The 18,874-nt window shown below is 41.9% G+C and overlaps 1 protein-coding gene across 1 annotated transcript in view; it reads left to right on the plus strand.

Moving 5' to 3' along the window:
- Positions 1-4,883: 4,883 nt before the first annotated feature.
- Positions 4,884-18,874, plus strand: part of DPY19L1 (dpy-19 like C-mannosyltransferase 1) — a 44,782-nt gene continuing 30,791 nt past the window's right edge. Inside the window, exons 1-6 of the mRNA XM_086467673.1 lie at positions 4,884-5,178; positions 6,163-6,231; positions 11,341-11,365; positions 12,691-12,778; positions 13,409-13,546; positions 18,455-18,575. Coding sequence (XP_086323799.1) covers positions 4,884-5,178; positions 6,163-6,231; positions 11,341-11,365; positions 12,691-12,778; positions 13,409-13,546; positions 18,455-18,575 — 736 coding nt within the window. The remainder of the gene's footprint in view (positions 5,179-6,162; positions 6,232-11,340; positions 11,366-12,690; positions 12,779-13,408; positions 13,547-18,454; positions 18,576-18,874) is intronic.

Genomic DNA, 18,874 nt, shown 5'->3' on the forward strand with positions numbered 1-18,874 from the left:
TGGCAATGGCAGCCTCACCATAAAATCTGCAGAATATGCTCTGAGGCAGTGCCACTGGAACAAAGCAGAGCAGCACAAGAAACATTATTACAGATATAAAAAAGGAATTCTCTATGGATACTCTTATGCAGATCATCTTGGGAGAGAGAAGGGGTTGGTATTGGTATTAAACTGCAAAGTGAAGGTCTTACTTGAGGCAAGAGGAAGAGTGAAAGAACTAGTGGCAAGAAACAGTACAGAAGATGAGATTGAGTGGAGGAAAAGAAAGCAAGCTCTAGGCCATTTGGTGACAAGGTATGCATGTCCAGTGTCCCGAGGAATGAACACTGCTATAGAACATACAGGAACTGCCAGGGCAATGTCTTTTACTTGCAAGGCCTCATACCTGAGGACTGTGAGTTCTCTCCATTGATAGCATGTCACAGCCACCATCCAACTCAGCAACCTGGCAGAGTGGTTTAGAAATACGAAGAGACAGTCCAGTGATCATGGAAAATGTGTGGCCAGAGAGGTAGGTAAGACCTAGCAGAAACAGGAATGTTGTGTTCCAGGTTGTGCTTTGTCCTGGGACAGCAGCAAACTGTGGAGAAACATCTTACAGATTTTTCTGTCCCTGGACAAAAGAAGTTAGGATAAGCTGATTAAGTTGATGTCTCTCCTATGGCCTAGTATATATCCTCCAGCACTCTCAAGAGTTGAGAGAAATCAAATTTACTTTCAGAGTTATCTCATTTTGTCCTCCCCCCTTTTTGTTATAAACAGCAAGGTATGTGCTGGCTTACTGGGATCACTCCTTTTGCTGTGATCTGCAGGATTAGTAATGAGCTACTCTGTATGAAACATGAGGCTGGAAATAAACATAGCACTTCTGGAAACATATGCAACTCCTGTGATGATATAAACCCAAGGTTTATTTCTTACTACTTGTGTCTGTTACAGATTGAAGCAAGTGTAATTTTATTTTTAGAGATGTACGGCTCTGCTGGGGCTCTTTTGAAGTAGCATTGACGGTTGTCTTTAGCAATTCATAGTTGCTGAATATGGGCACCTTTACATTTAAGAATGTGACTATTCTGTCTTTTCATTCTTATAACAACTTTTAAAATCTTTAGAGTTGTTTAGTTTAGTAGTACGGTGCCTTTGTAATCAAGTTCTGTGGGTGGAACCTTTTGAAATAAATTGCCTTAAGAGTTTTAATAAAAGAAAACGGCCTGAAGGTAATTGATTTGCTGCAGACTGGAGCAGGCCTAGTTAATCTCAATGGTCGAGCCATCCCACAGCAATTGTTCAAACCTTAGTCATAGAATCAGCGAATGGTTTGGGCTGGAAGGGACTTTTAAAGGCCATCTAGTCCAACCCCCCTGCAGGGAGCAGTGACATCTTTAGCTACATCAGGTTGCTCAGAGCCCTGTCTAACCTGACCTTAGTTGTTTACAGGGATGGGTCTTTACCACCTCTCTGGGCAGCCTGGGCCAGTGTTTCACCACTCTCCTAGTAGAAAAAATTTCTTCCTTATATATAGTCTAAATCTTCCCTCTTTTAGTTTAAAACCATGACTCCTTCTCCTACCACAACAGGCCTTGCTAAAAAGATTGCCCCCACCTTTCTTATAGGCCCCCTTTAGGTACTGGAAGGCAGCTCCAAGGTCTCCCCGGAGCCTTCTCTTCTCCAGGTTGAACAACTCTCTCAGCCTGTCCTTACAGGAGAGGTGCTCCAGCCCCCTGGTCATTTTTGTGGCCTACTCTGCACCCGCTCGAGCAGGTCCATGTCTTTTTTGTGCTGAAGTCTCCAGAGCTGAACATAGCACTGCAGGTGCGGTCTCACCAGAGCAGAGTAGGGTCCAGAATCACCTCCATTGACCTGCTGGCCATGCTGCTTTTGATGCAGCCCAGGATACGGTTGGATTTCTGGGCTGCGAGTGCACATTTCCAGCGCTCGTCCAGCTTTTTGTCCACCAGCACCCCCAAGTCCTTCTCAGCAGGGCTGCTCTCAATCCCTTCATCCCCCAGCCTGTATTGATACTGGGGGTGATGCCCTGACCCAGGTGCAAGACCTTGCACTTGGCCTTGTTGAACCTCATGAGGTTCACATGGGCCCACTTCTCCAGCTTGGCCAGGGCCCTCTGGATGGCCTCCTGTCCCTCAGAAGTGTCAACCCCACCACTCAGCTTGGTGTCTGCAAACTTGCAGAGGGTGTACTCAATCCCACCATCTATGTCATTGATGAAGACATTAAACAGCACTGTTCCCAGTATGGACCCCTGAGGGATGCCGTTTGTCATCAATCCTCATCTGGATATTGAGCTGTTGCCCACTGCCCTCTGGTTGTGACCATCCAACCAATTCGTCACCCACTGAACAGTCCACCCATCAAATCCATATCTCTTCAATTCAATAATCTCAACCCTCCAAGTTCGTAAGTGTTCCATTACTCCATTGATTTTGGCAAAAATTGAAAGTAGGTTTCAGGAGTTAAAAATCAACAGAACATATCATACTACTCTTTTTCTATGCCAGTTGCATGCAGAACTCCTTATCTGGAGCCTGTATATTTCAATCACTCAGCCAGCTACAATAGACTCCTTTGGTTACTAAATTTATGACAAGGCTGCATGATAAAAATCAAATATGAAAAAGAGCAGATTGTGGAACTTTTTCTCTTGGAAAGCAGGTGTGGGAATACAGTAGATAGTCTCCAAACATTGAAATGGTGTTCCTTTTACGCTTTCATTTATATTTAGTATATGATAAGCACAGATAAATGTTTCTTGAAATATGAAACTGCTACAGGTAATTTATGTTGGAAGAAAGGCCTGTGTGCTCAGGAGACTGGCTGTTTTATGTAATTATATACACTGGTCAAATGAAAAATACTATTTCTTCCTTGTTAATTTTTTGAGATCAGTGTAACATATGCCTTTTGCAATTACCTCCCCAAAACAGCTGGGGGTAGAAGGACGCTTTTCCATCAACAAGCAAAGAAACGTGGAGCCAAGAGTACTTGTGGACACAAAGGCCCTCTGTCAGTCCCACAGACTTGTTTGCTTTATTCTGCTCTACCAGCTTGTATCTTCATGACCTTATTGTGCTAACAACCTTCCTACTAACGCAAAGACAGCAAAGGCCATCCTGTTCTCATACGTTCGTTACCTCAGTAGCTGAATCTGGAACAAAATTACCTTCCAGTGCTAAATATATGCCAACTATATATTTATTAAACGTATTTTTAAAATACTATGTCAGTATCGCATTTGCCGCATAAGGCTCAAACGTTGCATTTCACAGGGTAGGATTCATAAAAATAATTAGGAAAAGGAGATGAAAATAAAGAACAGAAGTTGTAAACAGTTTAGAAAGATCTGTTATGTCAGAGGAAATGGATGGGAAGGTTAGGAAAACTAAGCAAGGAGCTGAGTGGAAAGATGATGCCAAGAAAACTCAAACACATAGAAAACTTGGGAGCAGAAAGTTATAGAGAGAAAGCGTGAGCAGGGTCAGAAAAAAAAAAGCCTAAGATGGCAAAGAAGAGCACCTGGGAGGCAAGGAAAATGTACGGTCAAGAAAGAACTTCCAGGGGAAAAAAATAACAAGAGGTTAGGGAGGAAAGGGTGAAATGGATCTGTTTGGACAGGTTGCAGTAATGAAGAGGTTATACTCCCCTCTGTTTGATCAACATTATCAAGAAGTGGTAATTGAATTAATATATCCCTATTGGATGAGTCACTGTCTGACCGCTGCTGCCTGCAGAGCAGAAAAGCACGGGCAGGAGGAGGAAAGACAGTTTTGCTGTAGCTGGGTTGTGTTGTAGATCCACCGCCTTTAAAAGACCAGTGATTCCACCTGTAGGAGCTACACTAGTTGCTGCTGTGAGGCACTGAAGATGACTGCTCTAGAAAAGTTGTGAAACAGCATTTCAGGTCTGGAGAGCCCGTATTACACAGGACCTCTGTGTACCAGGACCATTTAACCCCTGAACCCAGAGAAATGTTTTGGCTGGAGCTGCCCGTGAGCCGAGAGCTTGGCGCTGCTGGCAGCCCTGCCTGGGGCCGAGGCCGCAGAGGTGTTGCCACACAGCTGGCACACGGTTAAGGCAAACCCACATTCGAACTCCAAAACAAGGAGGAAGAGGAAGGGGGGGTGATTTCTGTGGCCGGGAAGCCCCTGGGATATAGTAACAACACAACCAAGTCACCTTCCGGCAGTTAAAATTTGTGAATTTGACAAGGGGGCACTCTGGAGAGATCTCCTGTCTTTCTGGGGTGGGTTCCATTTAACTGCAACGAAGCTAAACGGCTCAGGAACGGGCAACGGAAAGGCAACGGAGAGATACACTGGAGGAGAGGACCCGCGGAGAAGGGACCAGGAGGCCACCGCGGCGCAGGGGCACGGGCAGCCCGGCCCGCGGGGAGGCCGGCGGGAAAGCCGCAGCCGTCCCTCAGGGGGGAGGCGAGCAGGAAGATCCCCGCTCCCGCCTCCCCTGAGGGAGGGCCCTGCCGTAGGCCGCGAGGCGGCGGGAGCCCCGCGCGCGGGGCAGGCAGCACGTGCGGCGCGCTGGGGGGAGGGAGCAACGGCTCCCCGCGGCCGCTGGGCTCCGGGGCGGCGCGTGCGTGAGCGGCGGGGCGGAGCGAGGGAGGGGGGCGCTGGGAGCTCTTGCCCGCCCCGCCCCCACGTGGCCGAGCGAGCGGCGGCGGCGCAGCCTGGCGGAGTAGTGACCCGCCACCCCCTCGCCCCGTTACTACGAGCCTGTCGGCTCCGTCTCCGCCCCGTGGCCTCCGGGCCCTGCCCGGGGGTGGGGGAACCTCCTCGCTAAGGACCGCCCCCCTCACCTCCCCTTCCCTCCCCTCCGGCGCGGCACCCCCCGGCCCCGGCGGGGACTATGCGGAGATGGTCGTCCCGACCCGAGGCAGGAACAAAGAGTCGCCGCCGCTCAAGCCCGGGCAACAACAGCACCAGTCGCCGGGCGCCAGCCCCAGGAGCGGCCGCGGGCGCCAGCCACACTCGCCTGGCAGGCAGGTCGCCGGCGGGGCCCGCGCCATGCGGAAGGGAGGCGGCGGCCGGCGAGGAGCCAGGAGCGACCCCCAGAGACCCTGGAGGGAGGGGCCCGCGGCTGAGGGGGAGCGGGACGCGCTGGGCCGCGGCCCCCTGAGGCTCCTGCGCGTCTGCAGAGACCGGCTCCGAGGTGAGGTGGGGGGGGGTGAGGGGAGAGAACCACCTCCTTCCCCTAAATCCCGCACCCTCCCCGCTCTCTCCGTCCCCGCCCGGCTGGGGGGCCAGCCCTTCCGCGCGGGGGAAGTGGGATGGAGCTCGGTCTCTCCTTCCTCCCCTCGTTCCGGGTGTCGGTAGGCGAGCCGGGCAGGGGCAGCGGCACGGCGCCAGAGCCCCTGTCGCTGGCGGTGGCTTTTCGCTACCGGCTGGGGAAGGGGAGCGTCGGGACGTCCTTCCTCGGGAAGGCGCCGCGGGGGCGGCGGGGAGCGGAGCGCCTCGGCCAGGGAGCGGGCACCCCCGCGGCCTCTCGGCGTCTCCCCGCTGGAGGGATGTGTTCTGGGGCAGCGCCTGGTGGCCGGTTGCTTTCCCGCTCTCCCCGTGCCCGTCCCTCAGCCTGTCACAGCGGGAGGAGGTTAAAAAAACAACTGACGAGACCCACATTGGTATCGGTGAAGATCGGGGGCGAGGGGAAGGAAACGTGCTTTTTACCCCTTTAGCATCCTTTGGGAGAAAACCGGGAAAATACTCTGTTTGTGTAACTAACTCTTGTTAAAACAGCCTCTAATCGTGTTGACTAGCTCAGCTTATAGTGTTGGCGTGACCAACCTATTTCTTCGTAACGCTTTGCTGAAAGGATGGAGGGTTGCTTATTTTTTAAAAGTCTGACTTTCTATTTGAGCAAACGTGTCTATAACATATCTATGTAGAAATCTGCTTTTGACAAGTTATTTTGTACAAGTCGTTTCGGGAATTAAAAACCTGATGATTTGTGTGGTCACCGTAATAGTCTATCTGTGGTGTTTAAAGCTTTTATGTGTAGTTATCAACATGCTGCGTGAAATTTCCTTCAGCATTTTTGAAGTCTAGTCAGGATTTTTACAGAAAACTAGTGCTGCAGAGTTCAAACAGATTTCCTTTTACAGAGGCTGTTCTTAAGGTGTTTCTTTTCTTTTGACAGTATTTGTCGATGACAGAAAGGCCTTCGTCATAAAAGCTGATACCAAGATATGGCTCACTTTCCTTCTGGGTAAGTAGGAGGAATACGTAGGGGCAAAATACTGTTTTTACCCTTCTTCTCTGGAACTGTAAACTGTATCAAAATATATTTGGAAATACAACTTGGAAAACCAAAAAAGCATAGCTTATGTTGAAAGGGGACAGGAAATAACATCCTACCTGGTAACTTTTGTAAAGCTGGTATCGTAGCAGTTGATGTGGTATTAGAACATTTGTAGGAAAATAATTGTGCAGATATTTATGGATCTCTCCTATCCAGTCATTCATTTCTAGGGGGGGGGGGGAAGGCAACTCTTATTAAGTAATGTAATGAAAACATCTTGTTTTGGAAGGATTACAGGTGGAGTAACATACAACTATAGGGTGAATGTAAATTCAGATGTTATTTTTGGGAATATTTTGGAGTAAATAATAAAATGGCTAACGGCCAAAGTCTTGGAAAAAGCTTCTAAAGTATTGGCAAAATTGAATAAGAAATGCGTTCCTGAAGTTAGCAAATATTAAATAATAGCATATTTGTCAGATGCACAGTTAGATATACTCTTAAAGGTATTCTATTAAAAGACTGTCAGGGTATTCCGAAGATGCTGGTACTGTTAATCACACCGCCAGTAGTGCGTGTTGCCAAAGGGAATTTCTTCGGTTTGATGAATTACATTGCAAAGTAGTAGTAGTAGGGAAACAACCCTTACCTTACAAACTAATTGATGAATAAACTGTTCCTGAATTTCTTTGCTCACCTCTGTTTATTCAGTGTTTCCTAGATTAGTGGTTACTTAAATGACATAGAAACGTTAAAATGATGGTCAGAATTGAAAAATACTTTGCTTTGATTGAAATTTGAGAGCAGATTAGGTAGAGAGCTTTATAATTTCTGGAGTTTGATTTTGACTGTGAAACCCAGATAACCTATTAAATACTTCAGGATTTTATATATATATATATATACACACACACATATATATATACACTTATATATTTCTAATAGGAGTATACCCTTAATAGCAAAGTACATAAAAGCATACAATATTTGCAGTAGCAAAGAATGTATGTATGCTACATATGAAATAGCATTGTTTGGTTAGTTTTAGTGGTATTTGAATTTTTGTTGTTGCTTTGCTTAAGCTTTAAGGTCCAGTTTTTAAAAAACAGAGGCTCTCACAGTTGGAGCTAGTTTTGTTATAGGGTGGGGACTTCTTTTCTCTTAAGAATTATCTCCAGTTTAATGCAACAATGAGGTGGTCTGATTTTCAAGGACATTCTTGTGCAACACTTTGCCCTATTATGTTGGGCTTTTTTAAAATGATCACTGAATTGAGAGGCCTTGTTTGAAGACATCCTTTCTAGACGGCACGGAATCTCACAATGGAACATCTTGACTAAGTAGTCGGTTCTTGCACATTCCTCATTGTTCCCAGTTCTGCTGTACTTCTACCTAGCACTTTGGGGATACTTGCAAAGTATTAGTCAGTTTCTAGTACATTTCACATCCTGTTGCATTACAGCATCTCAGCATTTGTGGTTCTCTTGGTAAGCGAGTTCTGTATATTATGGCTTTATTTTTCAGTATTTAATTTCCAGAATTAGAATGCTTCTTATATGCCATTCATATTGCTTTTCTTAGAACAGAACACAGGCAAAAATAGGAAATCTGAAGAATAAACTATCAGATTTTACATAATAGCTCTAGTCTGCAAAAAACTGATCATATGCTTTGCTTTTAGGGATTCTTAGGCTGGGCGAGAAAATGGCATCTGCAAGTTCAAGTACATAGTAGCTGTATAAGCCTTTGTAGTGTTAGGACTCTCTCCTGTCCTCTCCTTCATTCCCTCCCCAGTAGATATGTTAATGGGATCAAAGGATGGTAATTTAAGAGAGCTGATCGGCATGTTTTCAATCGGAAACCAGCTTGATGTAAGTCTGGATGCAGTCTGTTGAAAAATACCGATTTGGACTCGTAGTGGAAGCCTATGGATTAATCGCATTGTCTCTTGAAATGTGAGTAATTACATCAATTGCTGTGTGATTATCAAAGGTTTTCATTTTCTACTTAGAATGATAAGTACAAAATGAAGACCTTTGATAATCACACAGCAATTCATGTAATTGTGAAGTTTTGTAGAAATGTATATGAAATTCTCCAAAATAACTGTGAATGTGTTTAGACTTAATGCATTGACTTTAAATAAAACATTTACTGAAAGAAAGAATCAGATTTAAATATATTGTTTTCTCTATGAAATAAGTGGTATGTTTGAATCTGAAATGTAATTTCCATATTAATAGATAATTTATTTGCAACACTAAAATACTGCATATTTGGCTTATTTGGAACCACATAGATTTGAAATCATGAACAGTACTGGTAGCTAATGTGAGTTTATTTTTAATTTACTGTATATTCTTAACTGTAACCTGTCTTAAAATTGATGAAGTTTTTTGTAGTTAGGGTATGAATATGTAAATGTATTTCAGCATCTAATCTTATTGGGAATCTTAGAAAATTTGCTGAGAAATGAAATAATGCCTTGTGCAAATATGAGACTTGATAAGTAATAACTAAGAAAGGTATAGACTGTTCTGTTTCTTTCCATACAATTACTGCAAAATGTGTTTGCTTATAGAGTATGGTTTGCTGGTATAGCCAGTGTGGTTACCCGGAATTCCATATCATACCCATATGTGCTTTTCTGAAAAAGGAGTTTGCAGCTCTCAGTGAGAACTAATGTAAATGTCCTGAGTAGAAAACAAATCTGTATCTCCTGAAACTTTCCTAAGACATTAAATTCCACTTAATGTGAACCATACTGAGCAATCCAATTTTTTTTTTTTTAATAGAAAGTATATATAAAAATGTGAAGTTTTAAATGAAAGCTTGTGGTATTCATTTTCTACCTGAAATCTAGGCTTCTCTGAGAAAACTGCTTCAGTGACTGAAGTGGAGCTGAAAAACTCTTAAGGAAGTTTCAGTGTGGTATTATACAACCTCAGCTACTGTGTAAAGTATGTAATGAGGTAAATGTTAAATTATACGGGCAGGTAGTTTAGAAACTTTTTTCCCCTTAGGTAATTTTTCTTTTTTTTCTGTCTTACCCAGTTTCACCTCACACATCTTTGTATACAAACTTTAATATTAAAATTGAGGTTCATATATGTAGTTTGTTGCATTACGACCTGTAGTGACAGTGATAACAAGTACTGTCGGCAGCAGCACTTCCAGGCTTTGTGTTGAACAAACGTGTGATTTGGGAATGTATACTTTCAGTCCACTCCTCTTCCACAGAACTTCAGTGGTTTTGTGAAGGTGTTTTTCTTTCTCTTGTCCCTGCTGCCTTCCAGAAACAGACCGCCATATGCACGTAACATGAAGTCTGAGCACATGCGCGTTTGCTAACGCTCAGGCTATATGCTGCGTCAGTGTGCAGGCATGGATGGATGCTTTGCATATGTGCAAGCAGCTGGACCCATTCCCTGTGGTCCCAGGGGCGAGGGCAGTGCCCGGGTGCCGGTGAGCTGCAGCCTGTGTGTGCGGATCAGCACCCTGGAGAGGGACACGGTGCTCAGCACCTTCCTGGCTCCGGCCGGTGGGCACAGGGAGGGTGATGGCCTCTCTGCTTTCTCTCTGCTCCATATAGCCTATGTGAAGAAGAAGGCTCTTCATTAACTGTAAAGATTTTCTTGGATTGAAGGCAACCAGTCTACCTGACCTTTCTGTGACAGGGAGCCGCTGTGTGCCTAGAGGGCAACCAAGACACCTTCAGTCTAGAAGGAGCACTATGGTCCTTCTGAATGCCTACCCTTTCTCACTCGCTCATGCTGGCTTTGCTTCCATGGTGAACTCTGGATATGTTGTGAATGCTGCCCATGCAAAATGGAGTGGCTTCTGCTCTCTGTGGATCTTGTCATGCTCAAGAAGTCAGAGACCTAAACTGTTTACCCATCACTTTATATGATTTGTCTTTTCCCTTTGTCCCTCACATTACCTCCCTGGGTCTGTACCTACATGTCAACAGTGCAGATAGTCTTCAAATGGACATTACATGCAGAGTCTACCTCTTTTGGCAATTGTGGTCTCAATTGGATTTGCCTTTGTTGTCACGACCCGTTTGGATCTCTCAAATTTACAGGATAATGTACTCTGTAAAATAACCTTTATTTTATGAGCTCATTAGGAAAGAAAACAAACAAGCATGACAAACAAAGACTCAGTCCACTTTGTACAGACCGGTCTAACATTGGAATTCACTAATTCATCGCTTAAGGCATGAGGTTTCTAACTCACAAGTTCTCTTAATTTGCATCTCAGAAGTTGTAACTCCTAATTTGTGCACCTATGAGCAAAACAGTTACCTAGCTGATGGTGGGAGTGCTCATCCTTCCTCTTCCATCATGGTGCAGGTGTCCCCTCTATCACACCAGGAAGCACAAAAGCCTCAGCAGTCCAGCTGCTGCTGGATCTGCTTCAAAAACTTTTTGGGTAAGCTGATGTATTTATACCTTCCAGCTTGGAAGTTTGATCTATACCATTTCCATGAGTTAGCAGATTCTGAAGAAACTGCCAGATGATCAATATGCAAAGATTGCAGCTGCAGGAGACAGCAAGCTGCAGGCAATAATGGCTGCGTAATGACCTTTAGCACTTTCCGGCCACTGGGTCCTGCCTATGTGTTGCCCTTGCTTTGGCCTAACAGTGCTGGTCCTAGCATACATCAGGCCTTAGCATGAGATGTGAGCCAAAATCTGAGCAGGAGTTGAGTGGAACAGTCACAGTAGGTATCTTAAAAGTGTTAAAAATATTTATGCTTATTTAAAAAACTGCTTGTAATTCAGTTTACTTATTGATAGCTGAAATAGGTGCCTTAGATTCTGATTGATCAACTTGAGTGATGCAGGTTAAAGGTGGGAACATTGTGTATTGCTGAATGCTATCAGCATAATTTCAGATTTTCAAAGAGCTGGCAATGAAAGTTAATTCAGGTGTTCTGTTCTTCTGTTCCTCTGGAGGCTGAGTACCTTCTGTGCATCTCTGAAGTAGTACTGTAATTACTTTAGTGAACATGATTTCATGTTCAGTTATTTAAATATTTGAGTAACTTGACACCTTTTGTTTCCTTTACAGCTGCTTTTGCAGGAGTCCTGCATTGGTAAGGTTAAATTTATTGCTTGAGAGTTAATATAGTATTTTAAAATAATAAAAATATCATTTTTACTTATACTTAGACAAGCTATTGGGATAATTTATATTTAGATCTTTCCTCTGAAAACCAAATTGTTGTCTCTATAATGAATAATTCTGGTTTTGTGAAGCTGACATGAAAGGTTTTTTAAGCCTGTTGAGCAAAGAGTGAAGTCTGCTTTCTAGGTGGAAAATTGTTGCTTGGCTATACAAATTCAGGTGCATTTTCACTAACAGACCTTTTTTACTCTCAGTGTGTTTTGAAAGTCTGGGTAAATCCTTTTAACTTTCTCCTGTGCTCTACTTATTTAGATTCTGCTTCGATTTTTTAGTTTTACGTCATGTTTTCTCTAACCTCTTCAGAGAAGTCTGGCCAATGTTTTCTTTGTGTACAGAAGTATGGTGTTTCAACTACTTTTTGTCAATGTTATCCTTGTGTTTCAGGTTCCATCTTAATCCTCACCCTTCTTTTTTGTAGTATAGATTTTAAATGGAATGGCTCTGTAGTTTTTCACCGGCTGCTTCTGCAGTTAGAAAGTAACAGCTTCTGCCACTCTGTTTCCTAGCTGAAAAAGAAGTATTGATTTTTAGTACTTAGTTTCTTGCAAATTCCTATTCAAAAGCAGAGTTGTGTGCACTGCTGGTTTTTTTTTTTTTCCTTTTCCTGTCCTTTCTGGAGGTGAAGCTTCTCTTGGAAATTGCAGGTTTTGCCTCCAGAATTCTTTGCATTTTTCCTGGCTCCCTGCCCGCCCCCCTCCCCCCCTATAGTTGCACGTTTATTTAAATATACTTTTGATGGTAAGCACATCTGTATGTAATGGCAGATAACTGTGTAAAAATACAAGTCAGGAATGATTTTTGTGGAAAAACATACGCTACTTGTATATGCACTGTTATTTTCACCAGTTTGTAGTATATGATTATTTTGGTTTGTCAGATTTGAATTTTCTTTCCTAGTATGCACTTGATAGTTTTAATAGCATTAAACTTTTGATCGTTAAGTGTCTGCACTTAAGTTAAAATACATTAGAGTATTATAAGTAACATTAGAGTATTATAAGTAATTCCATGATAGCATTTAATAGATGCTCTATGGGTTCATATTTTTTTCCATTTAAAAGAATCTGAATAGAGGAGAATGTTGGTATAACTGTAGGAGTAAATTAAAGTAGCAGTTTGTAAGTAAACTTTGGGTCTTCGTTGAATGTTTTTCTGGGTGTTCCTTGGTATATATGACTTAGTACAGGTTCTAAAATTCTTTATTCAGTTTTAACTATTATTATCTTTTAACAGGTGTCACATAACAACTCTTTTTGAAAATGACCGTCATTTTTCTCACCTGTCAACGCTAGAAAGAGAAATGGCTTTTCGCACGGAAATGGTTAGATTATGTTTCAATAAAAATTCAGCAACTGGAAAACTTCTGTCTGTAATCTTGTGATTGTGGGCTTTCCAAAATTTAATACCTTCCTTATAAGTAAATATAATGATATCTTGCAACTAACATGCATTACACTCTTACCTGCAGAGCATTTGTGTGTCTTGCAACTGGTCACTATGAATGTATCTCTTCACAGTTTACTCAAAACATAATTTAAAACTGTGATTCTAGAGGACCTACAAGTATCTTGTAGCTTACTTTCAATTATAGGCTTGTTATGCAGTGTTTTTTCTTAAAATAATTTTTGTAATTAATAAATGTTTGCATGCGTATGTACCTTTTCTTTTGGCTGCTTTTATTTTGAGAATTGTGAAATACTATACTAGTGCATAGTTACCAGTCCAAAGGAGAGATTTTCAGGTGTGCTATGAAACGAGGCGAAAGGAAAGCCACATCGCTTGTTTCAGTGGCACTAATAGAAGAGACTCGAAAAACTGGATAGTCATCTTGAATAATTTTGTCCTATTTGTTATACTACAAAATTTGATTTAAAAACAAAGCTTGTGTATGGCAGTTCATGAAGCAGAAGTGACTTCTTTAATTGTAAATAATGATTCTGTTCTCCTGCAGGGTCTTTATTATTCCTACTTCAAGATCATTATTGAAGCACCATCATTTTGGAATGGAGTGTGGGCAATTATGAATGACAGGCTAACTGAATATCCTTTAGTGATTAACACCTTACAAAGGTTCAATCTTTACCCAGAGGTGAGCTATGATTTAAAAATAATACCTCCTGATAATTCTTTCATTTCTTCAGGTTTGACTACACATTTGTAAGAAATGTTACTCTGGAATGTGGTTGCAAAGACACAGTGACTAATGAAATGTTGCTTAAATACCGTATTTTAGTTCCAGTTTTAAAATGAGAACATTACTTCATAGATTGTGATCAATTCTCAGACTTCAAGTATGTCCAATCAAATGTGAATACTTTCATGCCCTAAAGTTTCAGTCTGATTATATACTACTTGTCTTCTTTTGTTCTTTTCACTGAAAGCAAGTAAGTTGATGGCATTGTGTACTTCAGGAAGTATGACATATAAAGTATGTGACAGTAATGCCTGCGGTGATACAGGTACTGAGAGGTTGGTTGTTTTGGCTTGCATTTTCTGTAGGACAGTGACCTAACACATCACAGTTCACTGTGGCCCTAAAATCCATGAATGGTAATAGTTACTTGCATGTTGCAGAAGAAATTCCTCTGTAGAAGACTGACTGATGCTGTTCTGTATGTACTTGATGTTAGAATTGTTTCCTGGTTAGATTATGTTCCTACTCTGCTTTTTTGTCACAAAAAAGACATGTCTTTAAATACAGAAATGTTTGGTTTTCTCTTTCTTATGGTTTTGCCAGTGTGTCTCAAATGTTTTGCAAAGGGAAAACTCCTTTGGTTAATGTGCATTTCTGTAACTCCATGTGTCAGCAAAAGCTTATTTTTTGGAGAACCAGGGACTAGTAATGGCTGTAATTGTTGGGTGCTAGCATTTATGCTCATTCTCCTGCTCTGTCGGAGCAGAGCTGCTTTCAGGAACTGTATCTGTAAGAGTTCTGGGCATGCGTATGTATATCACTTGCATATAGTGATTTCATTTACTTCTTAATTCCTTCCTCTGGAAGAACTAAATGCTATAGATGAGTGCTTTTTGTTACTGTCTCACTGGTTTTGGGTTTGTTTTCGGGGGTGGTGGTGTTGCTCGTTTGGTTTTGGGTTTTTTTTAACTCCAGAGGGATTGCAGTTCAATACTAGAAATGTAACATGAGGAACATATGCCTTATTTGAAGTTATTTTCTTTAGCTGAGAAATATTTATTGACTTCAGCTATAGTCTGCAAAAATCAAATTGAACTTGCTCTTGGAGAATTATCAGTATGACCATGAAAGATGACTAAGTAAATTGGATGACAAAAATCAAAAGAAGAGCAATCAGATATAGTGGCTGACATTCTGTAAGAATGTTGGGTAGATTACTGAGCAAAACATGTAGGCTTGTCCATTCAGAGTTTTGTAGGATTGTAGTGGCTCACAGAACTTGGTGGTAGGCTATCAATGAATTAGTTTTTTCTGTGCCTGTGTGGACATGCAAAGCAGACAAATATTCTCCTCTGCTCCTTTCAGTCACTTACTGCTTGATGTCTAGCCTTCCTGTAAGTATTCTTTTTTGTTTTTTAAAGTGTATTTCTTGAGTACTTTTGTTTTCACATAACTACGTCTATGAAACTGTCAATAGGTGCAACTTGGCTTTCAGAGTACATTCTCCAAATTTATCTGACTTTACTTATGATTATAGTGGGTCTAGGTGATGGGAAGATGCTTGTGGATTTATTTATAGGCAGTGAAATCTTTCCTTCTGATACTCAGTACCCAGTCCTGTTTTCTGAAAGTGTTTCATTTCCTGTTTGATATTTTAGGATCTTCCCAGCTTTTTGAGCCAAATCGTGCCATTAAGACTGAATTTTAATAAAATGTTTATTTGTTTAGCGGATTTCAAAAGGAATTGCATCAAAACCAGCTTTGAAATTCAGTTGCTAAACAGGATTAATAAACCCATTAAGAAGAGTAGAACAATTCACTTGCATGTACAGCTGGTACTAGCCATGAAAACTTCGAAAGAAGGAAAAAAAACCGTAAAGTGAGTCCATAGCAATCACTACATCATCTGTATAAATTATAAATACAAGCAGTGAAAAAAAATCTGTCAAAAGAAACAAGTCAGTCTTAGTAGTTGGACAATATTATAGTTCCAATAAAGTCTTGGGTTTCCAGGTATTTGCTGCATAGTCAGGTTGTTCCAGTAGTTGTGGTGCTTTCATGTGTGATCCCTGATGCAACATGGCAGAGAGATAATGTGTTAATTTCTGTGTCGGAGAGATAACGTGTTATGTTTACTCTCTGGTGGTTCCTTGTTACGGAACAGTTGATATTTCTGTGTGTGGCAGTGATGATGAAAATTTGAGTTGGAGTGATGGGTATAGTGTAGTTGGCGTTAAAGTGCTTACTCAAAGGCAACTAGTAAAAGCGATTGACTTTTCTACATGTTCTTTTACAGCAAAGGACTGGCCCACCCACAGAGATCTACTGAGTCTGAGAGACAGTCTTTTGTTTTCCAAGTTTTGCGTTTACTGCCTCATCTGATATGAGACAGTAGAAATTCCAAAAATGCCATTATGCTCTAATTGACCTTGCAGTTTTGTACTACTGATTTGCTTCCCTTTCTTTGCCTGTGTTAACTGTTTCGTGTAAAATAGCTTTTGTCAAAAAACATTTCTGTGTTTTGCATGAAGTACCTAACCTGGTACCTTTTTAGGGAGTATTCATGTGTGGTGACATCTGCAGCAGACACCAGCACTTGTGGCGTAAAAAGGTTAAGTTGATAAATCGGTAAGATTTTTCTGTGCAACATTGGTTCAGCAAGAATGTATTGTGTGCTTAGGGTAATGTCAGCTTCAGGGCTGATGATGCAGATACGCTAGACAGATGTCTCTAAGCTGCCATATGTGTGCTGTTGGCAGTGTACAAACTGCATTCAGGTGATAAGACTTGGATTTGGTTCCCCAGTCCTGTTGTTGCCTATCTGGAGATGGGGCAAGCGTCTGGTTCATGTGTGTATATGTGCAGTCAGAAATGCCAGAACACAGATGTTCAGGAAACCTCCAGGAATTCAAGGTAGTGTACTTTACAGGACAGACTATTGAGGCAGGAAGTCGTGGTCTAGAAAGATGTAGTTGTATTTTAAATGCATAAGATTTACATTGTGAGAGTGTAAAGGCCACAGATGAAGTGAGACATGATGATTGGAGCCCTGGTATTAAAAATGAATGACTTACAGTATTGCAGAACAGTTGGGGTGGGAAGGGATGTCTGAAGATCGTCTAGTCTCAACACTCTGCTTGAAGCAGGGTGAAGTAGAGCAGGTTGCTCAGGGCCATCTGCGGTTTTGTTTTGAATATCTCCACCTCTGGGCAACGCATTCAAGTGTTTGACCACACTGAAAGTAAGAAAGTTTTTTTTTACTATGTATGGCTGGAATTTCCTATATTTCAATTTGTGCTCATTGTCTCTCATCTTGTCAACTGGAAGGAGTCTGTCTCAGTCATCTTTATTCTATGTCCTTCTTGTCTTGGGCAACCCATAACTGAACACAGCACTGGAGATACAGCCTTAGCAGTGCTGAATAGAGGGGAAGGATCTCCTCTCTCCTCTCCTCAGGTGACATACAGCTGAGGATACATTTGGCTTTCTTTGCAACAAGGGCCTATCTCTGGCTCAAGTACAACTTGTCCACCAGGACTTACAGGTCCTTTTTTGCAAAACTGCTTTCTAGTTGGTCAACTCCAGTCTGTACTGGTGCATGGTGGTATTCCTCTCCAGTGCAGGACTTGGCATTTCCCTTTCATCAGATTCCTGTTGGCCCATTTCTCTAGCCTGTTGAGGTCCCTCTGGCAGCAAAAGCATTAACCAGTCCTTCTGATTTTGTATCATGTCCAAACTTGCTGAGGGTGTTTTCTTGTGCCATCATCTAGTCTTAAGATGTAGAACAGAATTGGCACCAGATACAAAAAAAAAAAATCTACAGCTGTCCCCTCATCTACCAAGACAGTCATCTCAGAAGGTTGTGAATTTGGGCAGACATGATTTCCCCTTTGTAAATCCATGCTGACCGCTTCCAATCGCTTTTTTGTCCTTGGTATGTTTGGAAGTGGTTTCCAGGAGGATTTACTCCACCATGTTCTCGGAGATCAAGGTGTAATTCCCTGTGTTTCCTTCTTGCCCTTCTCGAAGATAGAAGTCACATAAAGATTTCTATTAATTGTATGGAGAAAGAAGAGAGGGAATCATCCTTCTTGTACATATTTTCTGTGACACAGGGCTGAGACAGCTAATATTGCAGTGGTGAAACAGTCTGGGAACCCCTGGATTATAACTTTCAAAGCAGCTCAACTGGAATGGCCACATTACTCATTTAGGAGCTCTATAAGTCAGTTATATCCTGACATTGGTAATGTTAACTAGTGACTTTGCTGTGAGATGAGTCATTTTTCTGTGTGTAAAATACTGATGTTTTCTGTGTCAGGTGTTGAGGTTTAATTTGGTGGTTGTTGTTCTAAGAACATTACGACCTTTGCATGGAAAATGGAAATGCTGTCTTACATTGCATCTGGCAGCCCTTTCTAATGCATGCCTATCAAAAGTTTATCTGAGTAAAAACCCTAGAGATTTGGTCCATTAATATTCTTGCTAGGTGGAAAAATATATTAATTGGTTTGAATGGATTTAATTTGGCTAACTCTCCTCTGTCAACAAAATCTGGGATTTTAAAAACAGTTAAATAGGGAACCTTCCAGACATACAGAAATATATAATTTTTTAAAATATTGTAGTTTGATGCATGAAATTATTTCTCTTCTAAAGCAGGCATAATTTTAGTCTATTAATGAACACTTGGTCTATGTTGGATGCCTTTAGGAAATTATGGTCAAAATGCTAAGTAGTTAGATAATCTCTCAGTTTAAAAAAAATCCTGGATGAGGGCCAGTTGTCATGGGAAGTTACTTTGGGCATTGAGCTAATCTTGAAGTTCCTTTTCAGAGACTTCAAATCCTGTTTCCCACCTAGGTGGTCCTCGCCAGCTGGTACCGCGCTTATACTGCCATTATGGATTTCCTTGGTGTACCGACAAAGACATGTTGGACTGTAAACAGAGGAAAAGGGCTTAGTCCTGTTGAAAGCTGTGAGGGTGAGTTGTGTTTTATTCTAGTTTTGTCCTGGAAGCATATAATTGTGGCTTTACCTCTTTCAGAATTAATAAATGTTCCTGTGTCTTTATCACTGACATGCTTTCATTTGGCTAAGCCTGTGTTTTTGGCAAGTTCACAGCATAAGTGAGAAGCATGAAAAAAAGATACTTTTAAGAACACCAGGGTGAGAATGTGGGCTTTGCTTGTTAGATGGATCCTCCTACCTAGGTTGAATTCCTATATTGGACTTTGAAACTTCTGGAATATTGTGTCCAGTTCTGGGCCCTTCAGTTCCAGA

The sequence above is a fragment of the Leptosomus discolor genome, chromosome 7, assembly GCF_034619465.1.
Source record: "Leptosomus discolor isolate bLepDis1 chromosome 7, bLepDis1.hap2, whole genome shotgun sequence".
In the NCBI taxonomy this organism is placed as follows: domain Eukaryota; kingdom Metazoa; phylum Chordata; class Aves; order Leptosomiformes; family Leptosomidae; genus Leptosomus; species Leptosomus discolor.